Raw genomic sequence first — 23743 nt, forward strand, 5'->3', positions numbered from 1 at the left:
GGCTATTCCCCAGAGTGTCCAATACTTTGGAGAATAACATGTCCTATTATACATGACCCAGAAACAACTCACTCATATCTTGACTCACATCTGCTCGCTGCAATAATTACTGAGGAAGAAAACAGGCTTTTTGAAGAGACATAAAAGAGAATACTGACCACTGTTTTGCGCCGTCAAACCGAGGAGGAAAGTTTCACACAGCCAAGTTCACATCAGTGGCTTAAACATGATTAATGTCATGTTTAATTGAACGTGATTAAGTCTCCGCATCCAGATGATCCAGCTGTCTCTGCCTCTGTGGAGAATAAATACAGCAGTGTACAGCCACGTGATTTAACAGACATTCTCATCATCTGACGAAAATGAAGCGCATCTCATAAAATACAACATAAGCACAACTACAGCTGTCTGTCAGGGTGATACACATTCATGTGATAAACTGACATGTTGTTATTGCCGAGAGGCCAAACACTTTTCTCCATATCTCATAGATCCTCACGTAAAAGATGCATTTTAAATCTGATCGTTGTGTTCGTATTCTGGTTTTTGTTTTGCATTGTTATCTCCGCCGTGTGTGTATATTTCTCAGCAGGATTACACACAAAAACCGCTGAACTGATTTGCTTTGAACTCAACAGAGGGAAGGGGTGTGGATCAGGGAAAACAGGGCAGAACCACAGCATTTATGATGAATTCACTTTTTCCTGAGAAGATGCTGTTTGGTGAAGGTCTGTGCCCCTCTACATCAAATGCTCTACTTTTATATGTAGCCAAAAAGTGTAGTTTAGTGTAGTAAGACGTACAGGAGGAAGACTAAAGATCTATGCATATATATTTCTTGCATATTAATGGTCTGGTTTGAGATGCTTAACTAGTAGCCTATATGATCAAATGTGTGTTGTTGGCCAGCCTGCAGGTTAGACGCTGGTGAGGTCAGCTCTGCTTGGGTACAAGAGAAACCCAATTTCTTTCAAATATTCAAGTATAACTTCATTGCATTCTTATTCCATAGTTTCTTAAGTTTCATCCACTTGCACTTGTCACTACACAAACTCTCCCGTGCACTTGCACTGCCAAAATCATCATTTGCATCTTAAAAGTCATTCAGTCTCTTTTCCAGCGCTGCCAGATGCGGTGGAATAATTTAAATCTTCCCCCAGCACTTTCTGTTGATTCATCAGTATTTCATGGAACATCTCGCTTCAAAACAATGTTACATATTTCAAGTCGGAAATACAAGATGAAATGACTTGTTACATGGCATCATTTTTTTTTGGAGCGCGCACTCCTATTTGCTGCAGCCTGCGAGTCCACTCATTAGCCGTTGTGTATGGTCAGAGCTAAGTGGGTGCTGGCAGCCACGCAGAGGACGGGTGAATGAACTATTTTAGCTTCAAAGAAGATAGATAGACACAGAAAAACAATCCAGATAGATTTGGAAGTCTGATATGTCGTTGTGGTTTGGTTGCAGTCGCTCTGCATGAGACAAAAGCACCAACTCAAATGTAATACAACATAGAAACAAAGAAAAACACAGCAGCGACTAATGCTGAACATTTTTCAGCTTGAACAACCAATCAAACACAGTTTTGATCACAACAATCCACTAAAGCCAATAAGCCAAGGGTTAGTGTGAGTGAAACATCAGGCTGCAGAAATAAAAACACAGCACTTCAACAAGTACACAAGCATAACCTTGTATTCTCTGCCCTCTGCTGGACACTTTAGGTACATACAGTATACATAATGCACTGCCCCCCCCTCACACACACACACACACACGCCTACACACTCATCAGCAGACACAGAGAGGCGTGTTCGTGTGATTAATGCTCTCTGTTTTCACATTTCTTGCTAATTAGCAGCTGCTTGTAGCTCATAGCGACGGCTGTATAAAAGACATTTCATTTAGCCCGTGTCGATAGAGCCACAGACGCCATAATTACACGTTTAATTACTCCATGTTTGTAGTTTGTACTGTACAGGGGCTAATTTAATGGACAGAGTTGCTGCTTATTTAACCTTTTCAATTACTGCTTTGTTCCTGCAGAGTGCAGCGGTGGACTGGGTGGAAACTTCTCATATGTTTGGTAATATTTGCCTGCATTGTGTAGTCTGTCTTATGATGAAACAAGTACACTACATGCATTTATCATTAGTGCATTAGTGCAGAGTATCATTGTATCTAATGGGTATCAAAGCTCTGATCTGGGCTTCTGAATTATTTAATATGTATATAAATTAGTGAGAGAAATATAAAGTCCTCATCACTTGACCATCTCTTACACAGTGTGTGTTGTGGATACAACAGCTATAACTACATATTTTCAGATAAATACGTGTCAGTATTTTCTATTTTACTGACACGTTTTTTATATTCTGAACATTTGTTTTCTCTAGTGGTACACACAGACTGTCATGTTCACAGTCAGGTGAGGCAACAGCATGTGGTAACAACGGCTTTCCAGTCAAATGCTGTCACAAACAAAAGACTCATTTAGTGAACTGAACTTGTAAACATGTTTAAGTAAAGTTATCTATTGTCACAAGTTAGCAACCTTGCATGGCTGACTCCAGCCAGTCCTGACGCTGCATCTATACAACCTACTATGCATTGTATCAATTGTATAAATCCATATTAAATAATAACTAAATCACTGAGTTCTTATGCTGAGGACTTTGAACTCCAACCATAATTACAAAGTTGTTTGCTTCAAATTAGCACAGAATGACATTGTTCTGTCCAGATATAAGACAGAAATACACCAAGCGGCAGCTCAGACTGTGTTGAATTGCACAAACATGTGTCACCTCTTGTGCTGCTCTGTGTGTTTTGTAACTTGTTTACCCACTATGCAGCACTTGGCATTCCTAGTCGTGCCATGTGACATTTTCCTGCGCTTTAGGGAAGATTTGAACTGAGCTGCGGCTCCAGCCTGTGCGCAAATCTTCCTCTCACGTTACTTTGTGCTTCTTTTCCCCCCTCCGCTTAATAAGATTCAGATCTTGTTTAATAAGCCAAGAAATCAATACAGCACAGTGCAAATGCAACATGATGCATGTGTCTGTTCCACAGTGAAACATGCTGTACATCTCATGCATATGCTGTTTGAAAAATATGGAGTTAGGGACTGTATGAAAATGACTGCGGAGGAGGAAAGGCCCTTTCTAGAGTCATGAACATTTTCTCTGGACTCACATATTTAAATCACCAGATATTCTTTTCAATCCTTTGATATGGGATACGGGAGCCACTCCTGACATATCACACCTATGGCTGCAGGTGTACTACGCCCATGTTTGTCATGGTTACAATGATAAATGCACAAACCTACATTGATAAAATGCACTTTGGGAGGTCTTGTAAAGTTTCCACATACAGGCTTGTTTTTGTTTTGTTTTTAAATCAAAGACTAAGTTCATCTTTTGTCCTGATGATGTAACCACTTTGCAAATTACATATCTATAAGCCTGAGCTATGATTGAGATGGTCATGCATAGATTGGATTACTGTCTTTTGCAAAAAATATATAATCCTCCCCTCTATCTAACCCCTTCTCAAACCCATGTAAAAAAAACTGAATGCAAAATATTTCACTGCTTATGTGCAACAGCCTGAATTATGATCTTTTTGTTTTGCTCAAATGTAGGCTACATCATTAAGGTAATATATATGAAGTCCTCTACACATCCTTCTTTTGATGCAATTTCCCTCATGTAGAATGTAAATCCCCCTGAAATGCACTGCAGCCAGGCAATTAAATTTCAGCTTGTAGCCATTCAAAACTAGCAGATGTCTCCTGCTGTAATACACAGAGTCCATCAGCGTCGAACAAAACGTTCACCTCCAGTCAAATAGTGAAAGCTTTCACAGCATGAGAATGAGTCTGCCCCGCTGAAAAGCTGCTGCAGTGACAGAGACACCCACCGTTTCTTTATATAACACCTTTTTTATAGCACCTATTTACCTGGAAATGATGTTGCCAAGTAACAGCATCCTGATTGTGCTGCGTGTGTGCAACTGTGTGTGTGTGTGCATGGGTGTACTGTGCGTACATCAGCTTGCAGGTGTGTGTGTTTGTGTGTCAGTGATGGATGCTCTAAAGTGCTATAATAGGCTCTAAGAGTGGGGTTGTAGCAGCAGCTGGGCAAATGACTTCAAGTCCTCTTTAGTGTCCTGCAGGTCTGCTGCTGTAGAAAGGTGCAGGCAGGAACTCATATATCACTACTACACATTAATCCTTAATGCAGCTAATGCCCGCCGCCTCGCAAAGGGCAAAACGCTTTACGACAGAGTGATGCAGGATGTTGCAAATACCTTTTTCTGCGTCGCACCTCATGTCTTTCTCACATTTTCCAGCCCTCTCCTATCCTCTCCTTCTCAGCCTGAGCTGCTTAACTGATACATGTACTACAGTAATCCCCTTCTTAGTGAATGGGATTAATATTAAATTCAAGAAGAGCCTTTTATCAATACCTCGCTGTGAATTCATTGTTCACTCTGTTAAGCGTGGCTTTAGCCAGATTTTCGCAAATTGAAGCGGTGGTAGGTGCATTAGAGAGACAGATCGGTCAGATAGGAGAGGAGCAACATCACTGGAGTTCTTCCAAGAAGGTTTCTGTACTAATTGTGTGGAGGTTTTACGAGAAGCATTCGGAGCATGTTTGAAATGCAGTACAGCTAGTTAGTGGTGGTACAGTAAGAATGAAATTTAGGGGAAGCCCTAATGGCTTTGTAACTTATAAATTCCTATCACAGGAGGATTTGTCTTCAAAAAACCTGACCTGCCTCGTACAGCTTTTATTCTTACACACTGTATAGATGCTTTCTAGTCAGAAAACCTTGAACTATTCCATTAGAGTCAGTCTGTAATGGTTTCTGAACCTCTTTGTGCCTTATCCTCGAAACCCCACTACTCGCATTGATAAAGGTACCAAGAGCCTATTATGCACCGATCAACTGCAGTGTTGATCCAGGATTAGCCCAGAAGCAAAGAACACATGACAGACCAAAGTTGAGATGACAAGATCCTGCCCCGCTCTGCAAGGTGTGTTCTGCCTATAGGGTCTTCTGGGAATATAATATTATTGTTTATCCCATCCTATCCCATCGATTTTCAACAACTTCCTTTACTTTGGTGATTTTGGGTCAGCCTGTTGCTTAACAACGTGACCGCCAGTCATCTGTATGGAATTACACAATGTTTGGCACCAGCAAAAAAACTAAACAAACATGGGCAACTCTCTTTGCACATCCTACGAAATAGGTCAATGTTATTTCTTTTTCACAGTGAGCTGTTTATATTGGCCAGGTACTGCAAAGTGCACACAAAACGGAGAGCAAAGACCTTGAAATCCATCTGAGGTCCCTCTCTGTGGGAGAGGGCTCAGGAGGTTCAGGACCTGCTTGTTTCTACGATTGTTACACATGCAAAAGGACAGATCTGTTTACAGCTGAAGGTGGGATCACCGTGGGGCTTCACTGTTCTGTTTCTGAAAAGTAGATATGCTACCTCTACCTCTACATCCATAATGTTAAAGCTCACAGTTTTCAAAAGAAAACGACAAAAACCATATAAGACGTTGCATTGAAAGTGAATCTATGATGTCAAAAATGATTCAGCAAAGGTTGCCTATAATAAAAATCTATTTGGGTGTAAACATGGCTTGAGTTTTGGATTCTTGTTGAGATGGGTCCCAGTGTCTTTCATTCAAAGCATCATTATAGTACTATTATTATTATTTAAGCTGATCCTGGTAGTTCAGTGGCAAATGTTGAATTTGGCTCCACCTTCTGGTTTCAGTTATTTGACACTTCTTGTGAATTTGCGTCATCACACTTCCTCAATTTGTGGAAATCCACATTCAACCCCCGCCATCAAGGTAGCCAGAGTCAGGCTGAAAGCAGAAATGAAGGAAATCCACCTAAAAAATAAAACTACACCAAGCAACAGACATATATTTCCAGTATTCTTGTTTTTAAAGTCCTGAATGCTCAGGCTCCTGCTTATAACCGCAACGTGCTTTTATCTTATGAGTCTGACCGCTGCCTGAGATCCGCTGGCATGGCTTTACCTACTTATACTTACTTCATTTGGTATATTATTGTTGTATGATTATTTTGTTGAGAATGGGTGATTTTAACTTGGAATTCCAAATTGTATCTCACTTGGTGGTTTTATTGTGTTGTTGTTATTTTGTATTACATTTGATGTTTTATTCCTGTTGTACAGCATCTTGTTACTTGTTTTTAAAGGTGCTATATAAATAAAGTTATTATTACTATTATTATTATTATCACTACTAACTGCTAATAAGAAATATCTATCTATCTATCTATCTATCTATCTATCTATCTATCTATCTATCTATCTATCTATCTATCTATCTATCTATCTATCTATCTATCTATCTATCTATCTATCTATCTATCTATCTATCTATCTATCTATCTATCTATCTATCTATCTATCTATCTATCTATCTATCTATCTATCTATCTATCTATCTATCTATCTATCTATCTATCTATCGCTGTAACGTCGTTATAACGCCTTTACGTGCATTTTATTTTGAAATACTTCACCGGAAGTACGGCATTCTCGAATGTAGCCTGACTGGCTTTGCCAACGTTCCACCACCAACGGTATTTTCTGAGCAGTGGCACTGTGCAGCCATTGCTTTCATCATCTGCTCGTCCCCTCTTGTTGTTTATTCAGCGTTGCTTGGGGGACGTGTTTTTTTTTGTCTATCCGTGACGGGGGAGTTGTGAGTTAAAAAAAGAACAACAAGTTAGATTGCTTTCCTCTCTGCTCTTCTCGGCTGGCTCTCGTTGCCAGCTGGATTTCGTCGGGATGGACCCAGCGAGCCGATACCAAGTGGTGAGTGTGGACCAGAGGAGATCAAAACACCGTGTGATAGCTCGGCCTGCCCCACACAGGAAACAAGGCCCTGCTATTACTAAGGCATTACTAAAAAAACAAACATTATATAGAAAGAATGAAATATATCACACATAATTGACGTTAATGTATCTGAATAGTTCCTTCTGTTGTATGTTTGGCGTTTGTTTTTCTGTAAATTGTTTTGTTTTGACACTTCCGCATTGGCTAAGCTAACGTTAGCCAGATTAGTCACGTAATTTAGGCCTTGAAAGTTGACACCGGAATAAACTCTTATTACACACGTATTAAACCCTCACTAATGTTAATTTACGTGGTCATTATATAGATATTTTAAAAAGCCACGGAGAATTACACATCGGAATAAGCTCAAGTTTACGTTAGCAAGGTGGTGTATTTGTAATAGCTGGCTAACATCTAATGTGGCTAAATGGGACATCACTCAGTCATTTAGCTTGATATTATAATTTACAGGATTAGCAGACCACTCTGATGAAGTGTTAAATCCAAAGTGACAGAAATAAATAACTTAATAGCTAAGTTTTAAAGGTTTTCCTGGCACATGATTGAATGTGTTCCCACTTGTAATTGAAACAGTGAGGATAATATCTGGTTTAAACATGACTTTTCCTTTTACAAAGGACCACGTATAACAACAGCAGCTTGGAAATATTAGAGACAGTGGCTACTTTGGGATAAAAAGTCTGCTTTGTGCTCCGATGCCTGTGGTTCTCAGTGTGTGAGTGTTAATCCCACAGGGCTCAAGAAAGAGCCAAAGAAAACCTTGAACAAAGCAGAGATCTCAACAGCAATAAAGTTTTTACAGAGAGAGAGCAAGACAATACAATACACAGTAACTGTACGGTTCAACACCTTCAGGCCAAATCTATGAAAGTTATGGGATGTTGTGGTTGTGTGCAGAGTAGACAGACCCATCTTCATCTCATTACACCCACTCTCTGCCCTTGATCTCGTGTTTTCTTTTGTAAATAATACTCATATTTCTTAAAGAGTGGGGCACTGCTGCTCCGACTATGACAGAGAGTTATGAGTTATGAGTTTATCTGGATGCACAAGGAGGCTTTGGGCTATGTTGTTAAGATCTTATGTAATCCCCTGTGCGCGGGGGTGCGTTATGCTTTGTCCTTGATTCTCAGCCAGTCGTCAGGCTCTCACTCACTCTGGTCCACCGGCTCTGTGCCGGGGGAGGTTGACAGGGCGGTTTGACTTTTCAAGATTTTATCTGACTATGAGAAATGTCCAAATTGAGCTTTTCTGTTATTACTCAGGTGCTGTTACTCAGGGTGTTTTCCCTGTTTGTAGTGGTGGAATACCACAGCAAGAAAAATGCCATTACTTCATGGAAAATGTTTGAATCGACAAATTTCCCTCTCTAAACACATAATTATGATGCTGATAATCGGACCTCAGAGAGTTCGAAAAATGTAGGTTTCAACCTATTTGTTGCCAAAACCAAAGGAAGTTAGAAACCAAAACTCAAATTCCCCTCAGCATGTAAATGCCACCACACTGACCTTTTATCTTGCAAACTGCAAATTAAATGAATTTATTGGACTCAGATATTGAAAACGAAAGGGTTATAAGGTTTTATATCAACGCAAGCTATCAGCCGCTTGTTTTTCTCACTTGAGTTGTTCATAACGTTGTTTCATGGCCATCAACAAGTAGAACTTGCTCAGCAGCATTGTTTAGAGACGGCTGCTGTGGAGCTGGTGCTGTTATCAATAGCATAACACAAGATTGATTAGTCTATATTTGTTATCTGTTTACACTGGTTGTTGTTCCAGTGAATTATTCATAAAGCCATAACATCTGTTATCTATATCAGCTTCATTCTCCATTCACTGCACAGCAAACTGGAGCTGTTTGGGTTTGTGTTAACTTTCTCAAGGCTGCTTTGATAGAAGTGCCTCAAGGAGCAGAGACAGCAGAGCTACCCGGCTTGGCCCACCCTTCTTTCCCACTCTCCTCTCTGTAACCACCATGTTCCCCCCGCACGCCTCTGTAATTTCAGAAGGCGTTTGGCTCTTTGGTCTGGCAAGAATCGATGTTCTTGACCCTGTAAAGAGCTCCCTCAGCTGTAGCGGGGACTCCTATTAACTGATTACATGTGTATCACTTTTCCCGGGACCTTCCTCTCTTCAAATGCCACTGTAGTTTTGCCACCTCTGTTTATACAGCGTCAAACATTCTGCTGAGGGCAAACGGCGCTGCTCTCACCCAGCACCACGGGGCAATATTCGAGCACATGCTTTATAATAGCAGCTAAAGTTGTAATCTTATGACTGCCCTCGCAATAAAAGAGCAGCTTAGTGTTTTGCTCATTCGCTCATAATGTGAAGCAGCAGCAACATTTGAAATGTTGGACTGGGATTAGCGGTATCTTAATACGGCTCGGAGGTGAACAAATAGTCGACAGTGAGGCTGTTATCAATTAGATAAATTGCACTGGATGGATCACATAAATGCAACACTCATGTCTAGAATGGCGGGCGTACCACACTGCTGCCAATAGAAAACACTATCCAGAGAGGTTATCACTGACTGCTGATACAGTTGATACTGTTTGTAAAAAAAAAAAAAAAAAGTGCTGACTATCAGTTGATGAGCATAAGTCAGCGTGCAGCTAAACTGATGAATAATAAGACCTTTTATTTATTGGCTGTTATTATGATACATGGTCGACTGATTGATTGATTGCTAAACAATAAAAATAATTTATCTGTTTTATCAGTTGCTATTTATTTTATTCTTTTATCCAGTCTTCATCCAGTCTTTTATCTTTTATATAGTTCTTATCATGCACTTATACTGTGATTTTATTTTATAGCTCCACTTGTAGTGTAGTGTACTGTACTGCCTCATTTGTGTTTATTTATTTTATTTTATGTTATTGTGACGTTATTGTATGTACTGGTCTGCGTTTTAATTGTTTTTAATTGTCTGGATGAGCGAGAGACACCTGAATTTCCCTACTGGGATTAATAAAGTATCTATCTATCTATCTATCTATCTATCTATCTATCTATCTATCTATCTATCTATCTATCTATCTATCTATACAGAACAAAAAACTGCTGTAGATAATGAAGAATGATAGGAATGGTAGTGAAAACGTCCTCTTCTCGCTGTCACACTTGGTGCCAGTTTTAGAAATTTGGAACAGCGTGAGCATCCCCTCGAGCAGCCACACTTTCTGCCTGCTTCAGTCAGTCAGCTGACCCGCTTCATGCCCGATTTCTCTGCCCCCCCACCTCCCAACAGTTGCACAATGAGGATGACTCCTCGGAGGCCTGCGGCAGAGGCGAGCAGCAGCCCAGCACTTCAGCTGCGGCCCAGGCCAGCATGTCCAGCCAGGACCAGTGTCAGGCCCAGGCTCAGGCCCAGGCCAGCCCGGTCGCTTCCTCGTCAACGGCCGAGGCGTCCGGATCCAGGTCTCAGGGAGAAGCCGAGGCCCCTCCACCCCCGTATGCACCCATGGATCTAGGAGCAACTGCAGCTGCGCCTGGTGAGTACAGGAGGAACAGTCTACACCTAACGTACAGTTTCTTAGCTGCTGTTGATTTGCTTCCTACAGCTGTGACACGATTACATCTCTCTGCAGTTTTGTGGCAACTCTTGGAGCGACTTCAGTCATGACTCACACTGCTCATTTCCATGACAGCATCGCCACATTACAGGGAGCTGCCTGCTTGGCTAAATACAGAATGCGGTCGCTTTTCTTTCTTCTCTTTCTGTCAATTCATCTTCTTCCTTCCTTCTCCGTCCCCTCCCCACAGAGACGAGTTTCCAAGGAGACTTCCCGGTGCCTCCGCCCTACAGCGTCGCCACGTCACTGCCCACGTATGACGAGGCGGAGAAGGCCAAAGCAGCCGCCATGGCCACCTCCACCGTGGACGTGATGCCACGGGTGAGAGAGGAGACGTACTCTTTCATCTCTCTCTTTTGATCTCTTCTCGACTCACAGTTTAAGTTGCGTGTCATTTCTCAGGGCGGAGTACACACAAAAGTACTCTGCCCTCATAAAAACATTTGACACGTAAGAACAAAGCAATTCTTCCTCCTTTTTTTAGTTTCACAATCTGACAGCATAGGTGGATTCTGAACTTTCATATCAAACGTACATATGATTGTTGACCAGCTGATTAAAGTTTCCTTGTACTCAGCACACTGTCATCGCATGACTCACTTTAAGAAGAATAGGCTGAGCATTTATCAAAACACCAACAGTTACACAGCTCTAAAGTTTGAGGGCAGGGCAATTCATCTGTTGACTTTACGAGGTTGGTGCGTGTATCACGGCCTCCCATGTTTATCTGCTGCAGGGCTGTTTGTTTATATATGTGACGTGTGTGTCCGTTAGGATGATGAATTCCCCCCCAGAGATGACTTCAGCGACGCCGACCAGCTGCGCGTAGGAAACGACGGCATCTTCATGCTGGCCTTTTTCAGTAAGTCTGTGTCATGTCAACATTTTTAGTGCATCTGTCAAAACTGGGTCTGTTTTACCAAGATGACGTCACGCCGCCGGAGGTTGAGGTTGTCGCAACCGAGGTGAAATCAGACCAAAGGCCACAAGCTGTGTCTCTATCAACAAGTTCATTTGTGACAAATTCAGAGCTATATTGTTGTCTTTTAGGGTTTTTTTTCATGAACTGTCTCCTAATCAGAACATCTCCCTTCAACATACAAAATAAGATGTTAACATGATTTCATTCATTCAGAATATTGCAAAAATGTCCAAATTGCATCGTTTCACACATAAACAACTAAATAAGTTGTACAGAATAATGTATCATAGTCTTCATGGCTATTTTCTGTCTTATTTTGTAAAACCAGATGGCTAACCCTTTAGTTTGTCTGTTTGTCCTCTCAGTGGCCTTCCTGTTCAACTGGATCGGGTTCTGCTTGTCCTTCTGTTTGACCAACACCATCGCAGGACGCTACGGGGCGATCTGCGGCTTCGGCCTGTCCCTCATCAAGTGGATTCTCATCGTCAGGGTGTGTATTTGTGTGTGTGTTTGTGTGTTTGGGCTGTGAATACGTGACTGAACGCCCCCCTCTTCATCCTGCCCTCTATTTATAAGGAGGGAGGAGGTACTTTCGCAGATGTAGGAAATGAGCCCCTCCCCCCGCTGTGTTTACACTGAAAACAATTGAGGCAGCTGCTGCTCCCTGTCACCCACTACCTGTCAGTGTGTCTGCAATGTGAGGCATTTTCTCTGTCCTGTCTGTCTGTGATGTAAGAAGCCTGTTTTAAAGTCATGTGTGACCTATCGACAGCTCATGTAACATACTGTGCTCCCACGGAGTTATCAAACATCCAAGAATCATCAATGTCACAGGCCTCATACTGAGAAACTGTAAAAGGCAAAACAACACAGTTTGAAACGTCTTAAACGTCTTAACCGTGCGTGTGTGACTGAGTCTGTGACCGACAGGCTCCACAAATGTGGGATTTATGCTCGGTTGTAATGGAGGTACTTCATGTTTGACTACAAGAGGAAGCTTTGAGGATGTAATCATCTGTGGACTCTTATATATCACAGGATAGTCTGCTAATGTCTTTTTCCACTAACAGATATCAGTCTTCTAAGAATGGTTATAAAAAACATAAAATGTTAATGTGACATTTACACACACAAAAATGAAAATGTTAATCATTTCCGTCTCCTTCTGTGTCCAGTTCTCTGACTACTTCACCGGCTACTTCAATGGTCAGTACTGGCTCTGGTGGATCTTCCTGCTGCTTGGTGAGTTTATGTCAAACAATACATGGAAAAATAAGGAATGAGAAGTTCCTGTTGCGAAGAGAGTAAAGAAACCTCCTTCCCTCCCTCCACAGGTCTGCTGCTGTTCTTCAGAGGCTTCGTCAACTATCTCAAAGTGCGCAACATGTCAGAGAACATGGCCACGTCTCATAGAACACGCCTCTTCTTCCTCTACTAAAAGGTAGAGTATGATGGAGTTAGAAAACTCAAGAAGGCAGAAATCGCCACTCTGCAGCTCTGGTGATTAGATCTAATTTCCCCCACAGGTCTCCACGCCATCGCCATTCCTTTTCAATGTGAAGTTCCCTCCCACCCCCTCGAATGACCTGACTGACAAGCCTTGCAGTGAAGAGAGGAGGCGGGGAAGGAATGAAGGAAAGTGTTACCGCTCTCATTGAAAAGCATAACAAAAAAGTCAACTCTGAAGTCGCAACTTCTGAACCGAGGCACCAAAAAAGCAACAACAACAACCCATCTTTGATTTTTCATTTCCCTTTGATTCAGGGCTCGGCGATGCTGAGCCAACGCGTTCGTCATGTCTCTTAAGAGCAGTAGCGCTGTTAACAAACATGACCTCGGCCGACGCCTGGTATAAAGACACATGCTCCAAAATCAGACTTGAGAATGAAAGCACAATGAGATAAATGTAGAAACTACGTCAGCATCATCTCCGGGGGTCGCAACTTTAACGATTCAGCTCATTTGATGACGTTGCTTTGTCTGTTGAAAGGCGGCGATGGCGGTGTTATCAGTCTATTATTAGGCCTGAACAGTGAAATTCGCAAAACAGAAAATGTGTAGGAGGTGGAAAACTATTCTGAGCCTTTGAAATTCAGATTTTCCCTCCAAAACTTGGGCTTAGTTTCTCCACAGGTTTTGCGACTGACATCAAGTCAAGAATTCACCTACAGCAGGAAAAAGATTCCTGCATGTTACAACACATCTGCAGCTGTTCTCAGTAACTGGTTTTACCATTCCACTTTTTTTTTTTTCCTTTTTAATTTCAGGGTGTTTTAAAAAAAAGTCTTATTTTAACTGTGATGTAGCGTTATTAAGCCCTAATAAACATTTAAATTAAATGATTAAGTAGAGGCAAAAAATGACAAGATGTGGCTTAAAATATAATGTAATATAATGTATAATATAAATATCTGAAATCAGAAATCAGAAGCTTTATTTAAAGAAGCCAGTTTTTCAGTCAAAGAGGGCAAATTAAAAATCTGGAAGTTGCACAAACAGATCTTTTAGTAACTGTCATGCTGACCTGACCTATGCAGTATCAATTTATTTTCCTCCATGACATTTTTAGGAGAAGGAGGTCTCCATTAACCTCTGTACTGGTTGGCATCATCTGTTTAAATCAAGGAAAAAGGAAAGCAATGCTCCCAAAAAACGGCTGTTTGACTGAGAGAAAACCTTAATCATCTGTCCCTGACCATATTTTTTACAGCGCAGGCGAAATCCCGTTTCATCGCGACCTGCTTTTTTTTTTTCCCTCCTCCGATTGCCAAATACGTCTGGCAAAACAGTATCTGTAAGCCACCGAGGGGCCACAGCTAATCAGAGAAAGCTCCTTGGATAAATCAGTGTTTTTAGGCCACGCGAGGCTGTGGAAAGTGGAGGGCAGCCTCCTACCACCTCCTGCTTCACTGCTGTCGAAGGGGGATAAGCTTTTTGTTTTTTTTTAATATATGCAGTAACTGTTGACGTGCCAGGCTTAAGTCTTATGCAATTTAGTTCTTTGTAATGACCTACAATAATATACATGTGGGTGTAAAGTCCTGTGATCATGGAATAGATGTAGTTTAGTCATCAGAGATCTAATTATGACGTCAGGTTTGGTCTAGAGTGAAGTGGTTGTTCATTTTTAGATGAAGTCCAGGTGCTGACTGAAGAAGCTAAGTGTGTGTGTGTACTGCACACACTCGCCAATTGAATAACTCTAATTACCAGTAAATCAGCGGAAAATCTAGTGCAATAAAACCAAGAATCAAAACAACAAAACAAAAAAAAACTCATGACTGGTTCTGCATGTGTTGCATGACTTAGAGAAAACCAGCACATGGATCTCTCTCTGGGATTTTGGCTTTTAACGATAAAAGTAGATTTGAATACAGTATACTTCCTGTTTTCTTTTCTTTTCTTTTCACGGGATGAGAAGCTTTTGGTGACGTAACACAGCTCCTGTTGGGAAGGTGGCTACCTTGTGGACAAAACAACTTTTTACTTTGTGATTAACTGAGAACAATATCCGCAGATGATGCCATTTCTGTAATGTGTAAGTGTGTATGTGTGTGTGTGTGTGAGAGAGAGAGAGTGTGTAATGGCGATGAAGTCAGGGGTGAGTCTGTCCAACGTGAGCGGAGCGTGACGAGAGTGATGGAGCCTGACTGGACAAAGAAAAAGAACCTTTGCTCTGTGATTTCCTATTTTTGCCATCCAGAAAATGTAATGTATATACCAGCTTATGCCAATTCATAATGTTTGCACTCTGAAGAACTTCTGTACAGTATGATTTATGAATCTGCTTAACTTGGTGTGGGGGTAAAGTTTTTCAACTGGAATTCTTAATCATCCCAAATGGATTTGCCTTTTGCACTTTTTGGTTTTTTTCTTTTTTTCAAAAATGATAATATTGTGCGTTTTCGTTTCATCGCTTTTAGCCTAAACTGTGACAGCTTGACTATTGCCAAACATTTTTCTTCTTTTTTTGGGGGGGACTCTGGTCATATCCCACTTAAAGCCTCTTTCAGCAATATCAAGATCTTTCAATAAATCCAAGCTCTGCTGCATGATCTATCCACCTTGAATGAGTGGGTTAATTTACAATTAATCTCGTACAGATATCTTTATTTGTTTGTAAATAAATGAAGAAAAAAAATAATAAGACGGCAGCCAAGCTACTTTATTTTATTTTACTATTTTGGTTCCAAATAATCCATGTAACATCTTACGAAACAGTTGTTCTGCATTTATTGTAAACTGTAACTGGAATTTAATAGACAGATGATGTCTTGTCAAAATGCCAATAAAGTCCAAAAGCCTGCCAGTTAAGGTGGATGTCTGCATCTGGTTTTTGCTGCGCTTTAATCCATGATTATGTCACAGATTGCAATAATTCACACACATTTCAGTGTAAATAAGTGAAAATATATACGCAAAAAAACTTCACTTCCCAGCTCAATAAAGAAGAAATGACCTTCAAGTCTAAAAAACGACGTGCATCATCTTAGTGCCACTTTCATTAGATATGTTCTTCTACTGTACAAGTTGTACAATAGACGTTCACCCACCACACAATCACTGACAACACTGTGTTTGATGTGTCCCGCTTATACTTTGATTTATTCCTGGATTTATTGCATTATTATGTACAGAGCTTGTTTACCTGCTGCTGCTGCTGCTGCTGGAATCAATATTAATGAGACTGTTGGAGCTGAATCAAAATATTGAAGTTTTGGGCTGAAAAACCACAGAAACTAAAATACTCCACAGCTGCGTTTGGTGTTTTTGAGTTCACCGCTATGACACATTTCTTATACATAATTATTTGATAAATTATTTACAGCATGATAAGAATTGAACTTACTGCAGTTTGTATCCTTTACATTCACTAGATGGAGCCAAACACATGGTTTGAGGTTCTTCATGAGCAGCTCAGGACTCTTTCTGTATGTGGGTCAAAGCTCTTATCAATGTCAAAACTCCAACTCAAGCATGCCCTTCTTCATTATGTCTTGCTTTTTTCAATTTATGAGCTTCAGGACACTTGAGGGTCATTTTTATGGGATCAGTTTTTTTTAGGACATGGATTCACTTTCTTCACCTGAAAATGTAACTGTGTTATGTTGTGAGTTTGGAGGTGAAGGGACTCCCCCACCTCTACGCATGGGGGAGACGGTGTAATATGAATTCTGTATGGGAGTGCAGGACCAGCGTGGGAGCATAAAAGTTGAATGACTCTCAGGGCTTTGATGAGCAGACATCTTTATTGTCTATAAAATCTAAAAGTCACGATTCTGAAGTATTGATTTAACACGTCTTTTGCCATTATATTAAATGGCTGCTGTTTCATTGATGATTTGATGTCTCATTTTTATGGTCTAGTTTCTCTGTGCTACTCTGGTGATTTGTGACCCATTTTAATCTTGTAGCTTTATTGAAGTTTAAATGGCGGCATGACCTAACCACTGATCTGAGTTCAGCCGTCCCACTCTGAGAGGCTTGATAAATATAAGCCAGAGGCTCTTTAGCGCTGCTGTGGGAGTGCTTTTTGCTCTCAGCTAGATCAATGTGTCCTCACACCCCAGTGCCTCGGGCTATTAACCAGCTCCCTCTCTCCTTACACTGCTGCCCAATGTTAACACCTAAAAGCTCAGCTTTATGTGAGAAGACACTGCTGGTCAGTAAGTGGTAAAATCAGCAGGTCATTAAGTGGCCGACTGTCAGCTCAAGATTGCATCAAACTGTGCAAAAATAACATTTAGGTTGCAGGCTGAAAAAAATGGATGATGTGATAGAGGCCAAAGAGGAAGCCTGAATTAGAAAGGCAGAAACATCAAGTGTTTTGCTCTTCCACTGAGTTATTATCACTACAACCAAAAGAGTGAATCTATAGAGAAGAGGAGCAGAACATCTGACCAGTGAGTGACTTGGGATAAGATTAATAATTGTTAAGCTACAGAATCACAAATGAAACGTATATATCCTAGTATAGATCTATCAAAGCGAAATGAACAAACTGAATCATAATCAAATACGTATAATCAATACAATATATATGCAAATGCCATCATGTGAAAACAGCGGCCCATCAATCAGCCCTGAGACAATACAATAATAGGCTATTATTAAGAGGCTAATGGAATTGTGATACAAATTTGCAATTCATCAGCATGGAGGCACACTGAGCGTGAAGAGAAGGCATCGTCATTCTCATGTCGTTGCCTGTTTTTAACACAAGGTGGCACTGACTGCACGCATCCCACCTCCTCTACCGTGTGTGAACTGGAGAGTGAAACCACAAGCTTGAGGCTGAGGTTTGGCTTCAGTGGAGCAGTTACAGGTTAAGTGACGTGCTGTCAGAGTCGAAGAATGAACTTCGTTTGGTGCAAACTTCGGTCTTTATGAAAAAAAACTGAAGCAAACCAAAAAAAATCCCAATCTAATTACCCTCTGGACTGACATAACTGACAACAATGGCATCTTCTGTTCTGCACACATGGTTTGATTGTTTTTAGCCAGTAATTAATATCTTCCCAAATTAGCAAAAAGAATATTTGTCTCTTGTACAGAAATCTGGACTCATGACCTTTCTCAAGGCCGAGACTCAACCTGATTACTGCCTGCCCTGCACTGTGAGAAAAGCGTCACCGTGCCACACCACATTTGCCCGTTCGCTGTGAAATCCTCAAAGCTACAAGCTGTCTCCTGCCTCCTGACAGACAGGGCTCAGGTGCTGCTCTTCCCTTCCTGTGTAAATTATACACTACGGTTTTGATAGGTGTCACATTAAACACAGGATGTTGTTCTCCCTCTGTCTCTCACTTCCTCTTTTCTCCTTAATGCTGCTGACAACAGCTGTGTGAGCTACAGCTGTCACAGCTGGCCCCCACCACAGCAGCTTAACATGCCACGGAGCACATTTGTTGGCCGACGTCTTCTGTTTGTTAAAGTTGTGGTGGTTTCACATAAATTTCAAGATATTCAAGAAATCTGTTGCTGAGATGCTTAGTTTTTGTTCGGCGTGTAGTTTTCCCTATAGTGTTGTGCCCTGACGACGTTGGACAGTTTTTCACAACACACTGTGAATAATAATCAGTGTCCACCGAGGGGAAGTCTTTGAGCAAAGACTGTATACAGAAAACAAAATCTGAACGTTAAAAGGAGAAAGAGTAGCTTACGATCAACAGAGAAGCCTATTCACATAATGGGTTTATGTTCCCCTACTTGCCTACCCGCCTGCCCCTGGCCCCAATCTGGCCTCCTCTCTTTCAGAAGGCCTTAATGACTAACCCATTTACATAACTCCCTTCCGGTTTGCAAATGTTTCCCTTTATGAGGCCCTCTCCTCCCTCTGAACTCATTCTCTTCATCTTCCTCGCTCCCCGTTTCTGTATCTAAAAAGTCTCTGGCCCTCTTTCTGACCAGGTGGAGCCTGGTCAGGGCCCTGTCTCCACATCCAAAGTAAACTCTGTCACATGCAGAGAGAGAAAGGCAGCCGGAGAACTGTGCTGACAATCTCTGTCAACAGCATATCTGAAGGCCTTGGCTGCCTGGCTACCGCCGAGTGTGTGTGTGTGAGTGTGAGTGTGTGTGTGCTTAAAACCAACTGAAGAGGTGTGTAGTAGCTTTAAGGTGTGTGGCTGCAGCAACTTCTAGACTTTAGCCAAAGACAGTATATTGATTCATCACATTCAGTGTCTTAATTAGTGCTCAGACCCGAAGCCTTTCTGAACTTACACTTTTTGCATGTCATTGTATGCATTCACACCTGGACCTTGGTTTTTAGAGACGTTATAATTTGCTATCTCTACAAAGAGTCAGCAGCGGGAAGTAATTAGCTTTGCTGAAAGACTGAACAGCAACCAAAGCTCTCTTTAAACTTCTCTGTAAATCATCTTTTTATTTTGTTTTGTTTTGTTTTGTTTGTTTACTCTGTAGAAAAAACAAAATGACAGTAATAATGACAAGTTGTGGTTTTTAGGTGCAAGACTTGTTGCATCTGTGTGCAAAGATGTCACAGAAGGAAAATGTTTGTGGTGTAATGAATCTGATGATGCTCTAGATAAAGGCCACGGTGGAGATCCAATGATCCAGAGGTTCACCACGTGTCTTTGCATAAGCCTCTTCCAACCACAACCATGATGACTCTAGTGTCAACTCTCTTCCATGTAACATTCAACTACCTGATTGTGAGGTAATTGGGTTACAAATGAAAGAAGAACTGATCATATATTACAAAAATAGAGGTAAATGTACATAACTGCCATGTTAAAGCAGCAACGCCAACAGATGACTGAGGTATAGAAGCCAGGAAAAGCTCCAGAAAACAGAGAAAACAACTTTATCCGAGTCTTTTATACTAAATCTTTTAATCAATACTTTGCAGGCTTTGATCTGATTATTATTTGAGTTCAAGAAGAAAGGAAAAAATCAGCAGCCATTTTCGGCGTACGTGTGTAACTGTTACCGAGCCCTCCCTCCGTTCAGTCACAACAAGCAAAGCTTCTTACCCCTGTGGCACTAGGTGAGGAAATATGTAATCTCTTTGGCACAAGACAGTGTGGCTTTCAAGTGGGCATGAAACACAGTGTTAAGGAAGAACAGAAGAGCTGTGTTTTCCGCTTTTGGCATTCACATGTACACACACGCCTCCTTGATTCAGGAGTCCCTACAAACAGCACAGCCTTGGGGCGTCTTTCATACATACAGGAAGAATGGGTTTGGAGTGGCTTCCAGGACACATACCTGTCTGTTGTCGAATGTCAAGCGGAGAGCTGTGACATTTCACAAGACCGCACGTACACACAGCGACGCCCTCACAGCACACACACACACAGGGATTTTTTTTCGGGCATTTCCCACATAAGTGAAGCCTTTGCATCACCTTCAATGAAGCCCCTTTAAAAGAACAAGGAATTTGTCAATGGGATGAGAAGGTTTTTTACAAAGTCTATTGTATGATGAATGTGTGTGGTGATTCACTGAGGGTGGGTTGGGTCCTGCACTGGCACAGTTCTGGTGGAAAGGGAAAAAAAAAAAGTTTACTTCGCTCCTTTCCTGGAATTGTCCAAACTTTGTTATTATTATTACCCTGTGTAACCAACCACACCCTTATAGTATAAAGTATCCTCAAAATGTGTCTAAAAAAAGGGTCTGACTCATGTATTTAAAGATACACTGAACTGTAAAAAAAAAGTCTTCCACCTGAAAGCATAAACCAAATACTAGCTTACATGGTGCAGCAGCTGGCAGAGCAACGTCACAATAAGTCTCAAAGACAAAAAACTATTCACATAGTATCTGAAGTCCATTTGTTATCTCTAATCCTGCTAAAATGACACCACATCTAGCAGCTAACAGTGCTAATGAAAGAACAACACAAGGGGAAATGTCCGATATCCTCCACCCAAACATGTTCAGTCACCAAATGTCACATCTCTTTTCTCTCCAGACCAGACCGGACTCTCTAAGCGACAAACATTACAAGCTTTGTTTGACTTCTGCACCATTTATCCCTTGTTCCCTTCCAGCACGGTGTTTTCTTCTCTCAGGAACAGCACTTATACGCCCAGGTACAAGCCCCGTGTCAGCAAATATTGACAATCTAGTGTGGATGTCACCTGGTCTGCCAGTGGAGGATGAAGATGTCTCAACAGGAGGATATTGGCCGGTGTTCAATGTGGGACGAGTTACACCAGAGTGTATGTTTAAGAGAACTGCAGGTCACACGTTGTCCCATAAATGGCCGACGAGTATCAGATATTCTGTCAGCTACATCTTAATTAGTTGAAAACTAATAAAGAAATTCATTTCCTGCCTTTAGTATTCAGCAAACCTCCTCAATGTGTCTTGCCTGAAGAGCTGACTATGGATCGTGACCTTCAGCCTCACAGAGCATTTCATCTTATTTTTTACTTTCACTATGCAGTCTGCCTCCGTTTTATTTCTTTATGAAAACAGGATTAGCCAACTGTGTTCAAGCATGTAATTAGCTTCATCCCAACAACAATAGAGAGTGATATGAAAAATAACTAGAGTATATTATCAGCTTCACCGTACCAGTAGTGTGAGTTGTTCTGTTGCACTGACAATATCAGTTAGTGGTGCAGCTCCTCCCTTTTTATCTCCGTTATTTTTACATCTTTAAACCTGGAATTCATGTTGATGTGAACGTGAAAACACATCAGAGCTTTTGATGGATTGTTTAGTGTTCATGGCCCCAGAGGATTAATGTTGATGGCTGTGGGGCTCTCCTGCCTTTTCCTCTAACTAAATAGAGAACTACTCTAGATTTTCTTTTTAAATTCATGATAAAATACTTAGTAATTCAGAAAGTGAGCATTATATCTCTTCAACACAAGCACATTGTCACTATCAGTGTTAGCCTGGTGGAGTGCTACGAGCACGAAGCCTCTGACATGTTCAGTAGGTGTGAATAGAGTTATACGTCTCGCACGCAGCTACAGAGGCTTGTAAAAGATGCAAATGTGTAAATGGGATGGTGTGAGGTGGCCAGTTGGTGAACACAATGGTCGTTGTGTTCACCAGCAGTAGGGGGTGCGTGAGAGGCAGAGAGGGGAGAGAGCGCGGCCTATGTGCTGGAAAATATTGAGTTGGAGAATTCCAGTGTATGTCTGGACATGAACGCTATCTCTCCTTAAAAAACCATAGGCTTTTTGGTGCCCTGACAAAAACCAGTCTTCCATCGAGTGTCTACGGAGCAGCTCATGTTATATCTGATGACATTTCGAGTCTCGAGTCTGAACTCTCTGGTTTCCTGTGAGACCTACATTCCCTTTAACTCCTTCATGTGTGGAGAGCCCTGACACGTGGAGTCGTGGAACTCCTGGAGAGCGACCTCTTCATATTTTCACAGTAAACAGTAACCCTCCAAAAACTCTTGCTCCCTCTCCTTCATCTCTGAACAGTGGCCTCCTTTCAGGGCCATTACTTAAGGGCCCTATTAATAATTTGACAAGTTTTCTCAAAGATTAATTACGGCCAACTTCGAGGCTGCAATTATGCAGGGTGGAGAGACTCTGTAAACCTTCTCCAACTCCATTTCAGGCCCAATTTTCCACTTATCAAGATGTCAATGGGGAGGAGAGGTTGTCCAACGTTCCCTGTGATGCATAGATCCCCATTAGTTGAAAGGAATAAACAGCGCTTACTGGCAAAAGCTCTCTGATTCGGTAGCAGACGGCCGAGACTGAATGCAGGACTGCAGTCAATAGGACTAATCTTTTAAGGCCGAGACAAAATAAAGCTGGACCTGGTCCCATCAGAGTATGTGGAGAGTGCTAGTCTTTCAAATTTGTCAGGATGATAACGCAAAGGTGAGTGTTTTCCTTTGACAAGCTGCTGTGATACAGGGAGGGTAAAGCTGCATTCAGACTGACTTGGGGAGGTGCTAATGTAGGAGGCTCCAGGAAAACAAGGCGTTGCATTTGCAAGTAAATGTAAAAGCTACAGGTCAGCCCACAGTAGATTTTTAAATAAAAACTTTTTAAGATAAAAAAAAATGCTGATAAGAAGCCCACAACACACCTGTTCAACCTGCAGAACCACGAGTATGTAGAACGAGATATTTTAATCGTCTCTGTCCGTCACAGTCACAGCCGCTAGTTCAACAACAGACAGCTGTCTGTGTGTCGTCTCACTGTTTAGCTTAGTTTGACAGGAATCTAAAATGTGTCAAACTCTGGTAAACCAATGCTGTGTGTGTGTGTGTGTGTGTGGTGCACACACAGAGCGGGGCCAGACAGATGCTGCAGACTAGATGTAGAGCTCTACTATTAACCCATTTATGAAATGTCCCATCTGCATCTGCAAGACCCAGTTGAGAGCTGCTGAGAGATCTGGAGTATGGACCAAAGAGGAAGACTGACTGACCAACATTACCATCTACATTGACTCATACAGTAACACTGTCTTCTTTGACAACCAAGTCAAAAACACTATTAATCAATACCTCACTGCTTTCAGACACCACAGATTAGACAGGAGACGTGCTGCCAACCATCATAAGACTCAGCATTTTAAATATAGATTTCCTTTTCAAATTAATAAATTCAAGTTCAAATATGAAAGGCACACTGGTAGTTCTCAGCAGACAGACAAAAAAGTAATACACGCAAACACTCGAAACATTCAAGGCAATTAGTGTTGGGGTTTGACCCACTTCCAACTTTATATGATGAAGTGTTGAACTTGTAACTGCGGGGTGAGGTGGCAAGTAGCAGCCAGACACCATATATCACCGTTGAAGAGGGGAAGGCTCCTGTCCTCCACAGCAGATGGTTGGTACGGAGCCAGCAAGCCTGT

The 23743-nt window shown here is 41.5% G+C and overlaps 1 protein-coding gene and 1 long non-coding RNA gene across 2 annotated transcripts in view; one reads left to right on the top strand and one right to left on the bottom strand.

Moving 5' to 3' along the window:
- The window catches only part of LOC310995975, a 63045-nt gene that overhangs the window by 1181 nt on the left and 38121 nt on the right, over window positions 1-23743 (bottom strand). Inside the window, exon 3 of the long non-coding RNA XR_014595869.1 lies at window positions 159-295. This is a non-coding gene — a long non-coding RNA (uncharacterized lncRNA). The remainder of the gene's footprint in view (window positions 1-158; window positions 296-23743) is intronic.
- Window positions 6643-15748, top strand: ndfip2 (Nedd4 family interacting protein 2). Its single transcript, XM_083985124.1, has 8 exons — window positions 6643-6881; window positions 10188-10431; window positions 10703-10833; window positions 11287-11374; window positions 11800-11924; window positions 12610-12676; window positions 12769-12875; window positions 12961-15748. Exons 1-7 carry the CDS (start codon window positions 6855-6857, stop codon window positions 12870-12872), a joined length of 786 nt encoding a protein of 261 aa, XP_083841250.1. The 5' UTR covers window positions 6643-6854; the 3' UTR covers window positions 12873-12875; window positions 12961-15748.

This window comes from Trachurus trachurus (genome assembly GCF_905171665.1).
Source record: "Trachurus trachurus genome assembly, chromosome: 2".
NCBI lineage: Eukaryota > Metazoa > Chordata > Actinopteri > Carangiformes > Carangidae > Trachurus > Trachurus trachurus.

Bases quoted from the DNA above. Each gene is read 5' to 3' on its own strand.
- ndfip2 (XM_083985124.1), top strand. From the start codon at position 6,855: ATGGACCCAGCGAGCCGATACCAAGTG. The intron at 6,882-10,187 runs GTGAGTGTGGAC...ACCTCCCAACAG, and splicing joins CAGCGAGCCGATACCAAGTG to TTGCACAATGAGGATGACTC. The intron at 10,432-10,702 runs GTGAGTACAGGA...CCCTCCCCACAG, and splicing joins AGCAACTGCAGCTGCGCCTG to AGACGAGTTTCCAAGGAGAC.